Below are 8,122 nucleotides of genomic sequence, written 5' to 3' on the forward strand. Positions count from 1 at the left end.
CTTTGACAGCCAGGTAAATGCATTCCTGCAAGGGGCAACCAGGAAGATGTGGTAGTCTCACAAGTGGATTGGACTTTGATGAAGAGGATAAAACAGTGAAAGCACCTTGAACAACTAGATACCATGGATTTTAAATAGCGAACCTGGAGGAAAATACACACTGTGGTCCAGATCAATTGGGAAATGTATTAAAAAGTCTGTCAGGAGACCGAATTCTCAGGTGGAGTGTTCACATTGTAACCGACAAGACTTATACCATGACGGATGTTTAGGATGCCATCATAGGTCAGTCTTTGTGTGTTCCTATGTTTCCACCTGGTCTCATTTAAAGAAGTCATCAAGGAGAAAACTCCTAAAGAGGACGAAAAATTGTTTGCATCCACCTTCAAGAAGAATAAGTGTGCTAAGAAGAAGTAATGGGAGATTTCTCAAAAAACTAAAAATACAACCACCATATGACCCAGCAATTCCACTCCTGGGCATATACTTGAAAAAAAACAGAAACACTGATTCTAAAAGATATGTGCATCCCCATGTTCATAGCAGCATTATTTACAATTTACAACTGCCAAGATATGGAAGCAACCATAGATGTGATATATATACATGCTGGAATACTACTCAGTCATAAAAAAGAATGGAATTTTGCCATTTGCAGCAACATCGATGGACTTGGAGGGCATTGTGCTAAGTGAAACAAGTCAGACAGCAAAGAACAAATACTGTATGCTATCACCTATATGTGGAATCTAAAAAAACACAACAAACCAGTGAATATAACAAAAAAGAAGTAGACTCCCAGATATAGAGAACAAACTAGTGGTTACCAGAGGGGAGAGGGAAGTGGGGAGGGGCAATACAGGCATAAGGGATTAAGACATGTCAACTATTATGTATAAAATAAGTTACAAGGATATACTGTACAACATGGGGAATATAGCCAATATTTTATAGTAACTATAAATGGAGTAAAACCTTTAAAAATTGTGAATCACTATATTGTACACCTGTAACTTATATAATGTGGTATATCAACTACGCTTCAATAAAAAAAAGAATAAGTAATGGTACCGAGCCTCTTGCTGAGGACTGAGGGAGAATATCTCTGCTCACAAGGGCAGATATAGAGTGTGTATCATCAGGAACCAGGACGGATCGTTGTTGTCAGCCAGGGCAAGCTGCTGCAGAGACCTTGAGCTCGGAGCATCTCCAAAGACAAAAAAATAAAACGGAAGTGGAAACCACATCAGATGGTAACTACTAAATGATACCCTAGTGAGATACCAATCAACAAGTTTTAGGGCACTGGTACTCATACCCACTCATCTCTGTTATGCCCTGTGGAGGACACAGAATCTGTAAGAATTGGTCTTGTTTCACCAGATTGTTGACAGAATCTTTTGTTTTCAAGTTTCTGCCAGATTTTCAGACTCTGGCAAATCCAGGGTCCTGATTCCTGAAAGTTCTCCATCTTGGAATGTTGCTTTAAACAAACAGTTGAAAAATGAGAAGTAAACTCAACTGGCAATCTTGTCATTATTTTCCACAAAAACAGTGCCTGCTACACTTTAATTTTTTACAGTAGTAATCTGGATATAATAATTTTATAAGGTACATAATGCGTATTTATGTTTGTCAAGTAGCAGTGACTTTAAATCTTTCAAATGGGGCTATAAAAGGTACTTGCATTTAGCATTTTTTCTGATTTCTGCCCAAATCTCAAAATTTCTTCTTCCTCTTGCCCACAGATTATGAAGTTTCACACCTCAGTGGGTATTCTTGCCTCCTGACCCAGAGGCTCTAGTGTGATACAGCATTTTCTACTCACAGGTCAGACCTGGCTAAGAAACTGGCATCGTTTTAAAAGATGTTCATTTGTCACCAAGGAAACTGACTTCTGCCTGACCTTGTCTGCACACTTGGGCAAGACAGTTCTTCATTTTTTCCATTGCCCCGTTCGTTGCTCTTCAGATCTCTGTTGCTAAGGGAAGAGAAGCTGAAATTGTGGTGTCATTCTGTCAAAATAAGAAAAAGAGAAGCCTGTCATCTGAATGGGGCTGGAAACCACAGGTGAGAAAGCCTGGGTCTCCTTCAAGTTAAGTCTATGTTATGTTTGTTGAATGAATAAACAATGAATGTTGTTTGAAAAGCAAAGTCATTCTCCAGAGAGCCACAGGAACACTGCAGACACGTAAATGTGGTTTGAACTTACACTTGGGATGTTGTAAGTCAAGTTCTAGAACAGTGATCTTTAAGTAGGAGTGCCTCCTTGTTTCACAGAAATAACAGATTCCAATAAGCCTGAACTTTGTTTATGATCAGTTTCATTTGGGTATATTCTGTCTCTTTTTCTGGATGGCAGGCTTCTGGAGAGATAGGTGAACATATCTCCTATGGCATGCCCTATTTGGGGACCATACTTGGTAAAACCAAGTGCTTGAGTTTAATTCATTTGGTAGCAAGGCTGTAGGGAAAAAAGCACTTTAAACTCACAGAACCTTGGCTATTCCTCTGCACCTCTCTGGGCATCAGTTTCCTCTTCTGAGCAGTGGAAGTGCCAGCACCTCTTCCTGCCTGCTTCCTAGAAGCAGCGAGCATCACTGTGAGAGTGACTTGAAAATCTCCCTGTCCCAATGTTAGGAATGCTGACTACCTATTCATTTTATTTTGCGTCTCCTCATCTAAGAATTCCTGTATTGGGCTCCCACAGGGCGGGTGAAGAGCCAAGTCAAGGGTCATATTAACCAGGAGCTTTTCATCCTCCATTCTGTATTATTACACCCCCTGGGGATGGAGCGAGTCACGCCTTGGAGAGGCTTGTAAGGAAAGAAAGCAGACAGAGGTTTCTTAGCAAAGGTCAGAGAAGCCCTCTTTGAATAAGATGCCAGGTTACTGCAAGACACTCTTTGTCATAAATCTAGTTATTAAATAAACACCTGCAAACGGCGAGGCAGTTTGAGATAGCGTGGGGAGTAAGCAGATAAGCCACCCACCACTCCATATGTCTATTCAGAGCATAAGCCCCTGTCACCTGGGAGGGAAATGATGGGAACAGGGCTATTGAAAAAAGGAGGCTGGGACCTCCCTCACCACCACCACAGCTCAGAGGATCTTAAGGGGGCAAGGGTCCTCCCCACAAGGAGAACACCACACTGCTCTACAAGGAAGCAGACTACACTTCAGAACAGGGAGAGTCCAGCTCAGTGCTAATATCATCTGGCCTGGAAGGTGGCAGCAAAAACCAGGCACCAAGGACAGGGAGCCCCACCCACAGTCTTTGTCGGCTCAGCTTGCTGTCCAGCAAAGTCCGCCCCAGTTGCTAACTGGAGATCATGTCCCTCTCATAAAGGAGGCCTGCTTGTCACTCGCTGTGGTAATGGAACAGCTGAAAGCCTCTTCTTTGTGTAAAAAAAAAATGCCATTTTGGTATATTATATCTTTCCTGTACAGATCTGCACCAGACTCTTTCCCAATTCTCTCCTTCAGCTGCCCTTTAGAGCACAGCCAATCTCTTTTCTAGGGGTTATGGCTCAAGATTCGCCTGAAAAATCACTCATCTGTGATACACGGGAGAAGACCACGGTCCGTGCATAGGTTTTTTCCGATTTCTGGGACAGATGCCCAGAGAACAGGCACAGACTCACCGGCAGGCAACATTTTACGCTATGTTCTTGCTAGAGGACCCTCAAGCCAGAAGGAGAAGGTGACGATCTCCTCGAGGTGACAACCTATCACTCAGTACGAGCTGCAATTCTGGCCCTTGAGCTCGGTGTGCGGAGCTGGGGGTGTCGCTGAACTCCCGCTCAGCCGGACTGTAAATACACCTAGAAATACTCATCCCAGGACCTGCCTGCTGGTTCCTGCCTCCACGCCACGCGCCGGAATCTCCTACTTTGAGAACATCCAACTTCTCGGCCTAAAAGAAAGGCGCAGCGTACCATTTCCGCTAGATGGCGCGATTTCCCCTAATCCGATCGCAAGACATCCGATTTATAAAATAAATACAATCCAACGCCTTCCGAAACCACACCACATAATAGCAGCTCGCAGGCTCCCATTAAAAAACTCAATTTGGGGGAACTGATTCTACCTCCGAGCAAATCTTATGCAATTACATTAAGAGGATGCAATCAAGAATTGCATCCGAGCGTCCCCCACATCGGCCCTCCCCCTAAATACACCTGTTCCCCTGCCCCACTCGTTCCCTGGGATGAGCCACGGCTCAGGCCACGCGCGCAGCCGTCGCTGTGCCCGGGCCGCCGGGCCCACCTGTCCACTTAGGAACGTCAGGGCCACTCGGGGATCCTATCCCTTAAACACTCATCCCAAGCCCCTCACCTTCCTGCGCACCTGCCCTCCCAGGCGAAGGACCGCTCGCACCCGAGCTCAGACAGTGCGCCGCGTCGACGCCCCCCGAGGCAGGCGCTCCAGCCGCGACTCTGCAGCTGGTTAGGCAGCCGGACGCAGAGAAGGAGGAGGGGGCCGGGCGAGTCGTGCCAATGGGGTTCACGGCTGGACAGCCGGGTGGCACGCTCAGTCCCAGGCTCCGCGGGCCGATTGCAACGGCCGCGCGGGAGAAAGGGAGCTCCCAGCACGCGCACAGTGGTACAGACGTTCGCCGGGTCTGCCCAACCACGCGCGCTGCCGGCTGCCCGGCGAGAGCATTTTAGGAAAAAAGAGCAAATACCAAACCACAAAAACTTTACTGCTGCCAAGAGCTAAAGGGATCGAGGCGCAGCAAAGCTCCAAATCTGGGCAAGATGGGAGCAAGATGAGACGCAGGGTTGGGGAGGACCACAGCGGTGTCGTGCCCCGAGCAAGTGGCGGCGGCGCCTCCGGGATGTCAAGAGCCGGGTCCGTCTCGCTCCCGGCCCGCGCTTACCTTGGCGGCTGCATGAGCCCCTGCAGCCCGCTGGGGGTGGCGCTGGCGGGGCTGCGGGCGAAGTGGGGGTGCCGGGGCGCCGCTCGTCGGCCCCGGGGCAAGGTGGGAGGGGTTAGGCAGGCGATGGTCCCCGCCGCCCGGGCCGGCTCAGCAGCGGCCCGGGGCGCGCCGCCTGCTCCCGGGCTGCATGCCTGCGAGCGCCTGGAGGAGCCGGCCCGTGAGCGAACGGCTAGTGCTTCCCCAGCCTAGCGGCTCTGGCGGCGCAGCCCGCGCTCGGGAGACTACTGCAGAGTCGGGCTGTTCGGGCTAGCCCCCTCCCTCGCCCGGCCCCAGCCGGCAGCCGCGGAACGCGGCGTCGAGAGGTTCGTTTGCGCGCGGAGGGGAAGGGGCGGGCCGGCCGCCCGGGGCGCAGGCTGGGGGCGAGGCGGGCGGGGCCGGCGGGGAGGGGGCGGGATAGGAGGTGGGGGTGCGGGCTCGGATTGCCCCGCCCGCCGCGGCAGCACCTTCACGCATCAGCACCAGTGCGGCGGTGGGGTACGCAAGCTGCAAAGTCAAGACTTCCCTAAACGCAGGGTTAGGGGGGCGCGGGCGGCAAGTGCGGCGACCCGCGAGGCGCCTCCAACTTTCCTAATCTCCCGCTGGGATGTCCTGGAGAGTACGTTTCCATCATCAGTTCCATGATGGTCCAAGGGTGGGCGGGCGCGGGGTGTTACTCTGAGGTTTCTGGAATAGACAGTCACATCCACGAGAAACGCTGCTGCTCTCTGCAGCGATGCACCTTTGTTGTACTGAGATGTTTGTTTGTTTAAGAATCTTCTTTTAAAAAATGAACATAAATGTATTAAATGTGTAATACGCGAATACGTTCTTGTGTACAATTTTACAAAGCTCAGGCATATCTAGAGTAAAAAGAAGACCATATCACATCCCCTCCCCATGACTGCGGCTCCCCAGAAGTAACCTCGGGTCAGGGTGCGCTCCGCTGCGGGTCTTTCCGGTCCTTGCTCTGCGATTTTACGTGCACACGCACGGATTGCGAGTGGATTTTCACGGGCTTTTCAAAAGAATGTTTCGCCATGCAGCGCGCATGCACACACTGGCGAGAACACGGCCACTTCGGCCGCGGTAAATTCCCCAGAGGCTTCCGGAGTCCAGGGAAAGAAAGATCTTTGCAGTGAAACAGCAAAGAGCCACCCAATCGCCCTGTGCAAATCTGAAACTCTAGCCGGGGCATGAAGTCAGCCTGAACACACAGCTCACGCCTAAATTAGCATTGCACGGTTAGAGAAATTTGCTAGTGCATTTCAAACAGGGTTATGGCCTTCCGTTCTTACAGAAAACAAGCTGTCTTGGATTTTGATACGATGAGAACTCTTTGGATTTTCAAAATAAAAAGGTATCATCTACATTAAAACGCGATCTTTATTTATGCTTGTGGTCTTGAGGGGTGTGGTTTTAACTCAATATTCTGTGTTTTATTGGCATTGAGGTAATCTATAGCTGGGATATAAATAAAATCCATGTGATTTAGCAGAAAGAGATTGGGTATTGGGATCGTTGGTTTCTATAATTAGCTCTGACCTTGGGCAAGAGTTTTAGCTCTGTTGGGCCTCAGTTTCCTCATCTATAAGTAGAGGAGTTGTACTGGATGTTGGGGGTGGAGAGAGAGAGAGAGAGAGAGAGAGAGAGAGAGAGAGAGAGAGAGAGAGAGATCCAGCCCTAATACTTGGTGAACAACAGATTTCTTCCTTTATCCATCTTTCAGCTCAGCTCTAACCTCGCCTCCTTCGGGATGGCTCTCCCAGCACTGCATGCTTTCCTTCCTAACACTGATCTCACTTTGCAGTTATGCACTGGTTAGCATGACCCTTACCTAGTTGGGCCTCTCCCATCAGACTGTATGTGCCTTGAGGGCAGTAACCAGGACCGCCTGGGGTCATCATTACATCCCTAGCGCTTATTTTAGTGCCTGGCATGTAATAGGCACCCTGCAAGAATCTCTGAATGACTATCACCCAGATAGTAGATTTCTTACTGCTCTTCCAAATCCCTTGGTATTTTTAAAAGATCTGTAAGTGGAAACATTTTAAAATGAAACCTTTGGAAAGTACCCAGCAGGGTTTTTCCATCTTGGGGGGACAAACAGTCCACTGTCTAGATGAGGACAGACGATTCTTAGCTTAACCACAGGCTGTGGAGACAGCCAGCAGCTATTTACCTTGATGAGCATCAGCTCCCATGGAGAAGACAACGAATATTAATGTTACTCATTAAGTGCTTGATTAAGTTGGAACCAGGCATAGGCAGTTGCAATGCACACACGAGCACTCAGAGTTAAATGAGGCCGTGGGGTGTGTTTAGGTTGCAAATTAACAAATGTACATGCTCTGAACCAGCAATCTAGAAACATTCCTAATATCAAGCTCCAGGGAATTCTTGCCTTTCTTTACTGCAAAGGGTTTGAATTCCTTAAAAAGTTGCACAGGAAGTGGGCTAACCTGGGTTCAAGAGTTAAAAAAACGATTAAGGCTATTATGAAATAAGGGGTGGGGGGAATGAATGTCTAATGCAGCATAAGACTAATATTTCTTAGTCTCTCTCTTGTCCCATGCAGAGTTGCCAAGGGAGTGGTTAAAATCTGGCTTCACATTTAAATAGGAAAACAGGAGTGCTAGGGTGTCCATTTCTCGGCCACTCTTTTCTCTTGTTTGGAAGGGGTAGGTACTGTCCCGGATGCCTCTCCAACCCCCTTGCGGAAGCCTTCGGTTTTCGCAGAGAGCTTTAGTCTTCCAGGAAGGGTGCTGTGTCAGTGAGGCTGATGGGGCTCCAGCTGGTGGGAGGAGGTGCCACCCCAGTGCAGAGACCGCCTGTGCTACTGGCGGGTGGGGCAATGTGCTGTCTGTTTCCAACGAGAGATGGCACCTGCTGGCGAGAGGGCACCCTCAGAGAGTGGATTCCTGGTGAAATTGATTATCCCAGCTGGCAAAACAACGTAAAGTGATTGGCATGACTCTCCACTGAGGGCTGGCACCAGGAGCTGTCCCTTTGGATTGGGTGTCACCCGATTATGTTTTTCTGGGTAAATTCAGGTTCAAAAGTAAAAGTGCAGCTTAAAGGAGAAGGAGGTCAGGAGCTGTCGTAGGAGCCTGTTAAAGAGAGGGGCCGGCTGCCACATCCTTGGCTTCAGTCAGATGCAGCGAGGCAATGGGTGCCGAGGGCTTACTTGTTTTGCATAGACGA

At 49.1% G+C, this 8,122-nt stretch overlaps 1 protein-coding gene across 1 annotated transcript in view; it reads right to left on the minus strand.

The window, feature by feature from the left end:
* Nucleotides 1-5,256, minus strand: part of RGMA (repulsive guidance molecule BMP co-receptor a) — a 44,265-nt gene extending 39,009 nt beyond the window's left edge. Inside the window, exon 1 of the mRNA XM_032623045.1 lies at nucleotides 4,883-5,256. Within this exon, the coding sequence (XP_032478936.1) occupies nucleotides 4,883-4,896 (14 nt within the window). The 5' untranslated portion in view covers nucleotides 4,897-5,256. The remainder of the gene's footprint in view (nucleotides 1-4,882) is intronic.
* Between the last annotated feature and the right edge of the window lie 2,866 nt (nucleotides 5,257-8,122).

This window comes from Phocoena sinus, chromosome 2 (assembly GCF_008692025.1).
Source record: "Phocoena sinus isolate mPhoSin1 chromosome 2, mPhoSin1.pri, whole genome shotgun sequence".
Taxonomy (NCBI): domain Eukaryota; kingdom Metazoa; phylum Chordata; class Mammalia; order Artiodactyla; family Phocoenidae; genus Phocoena; species Phocoena sinus.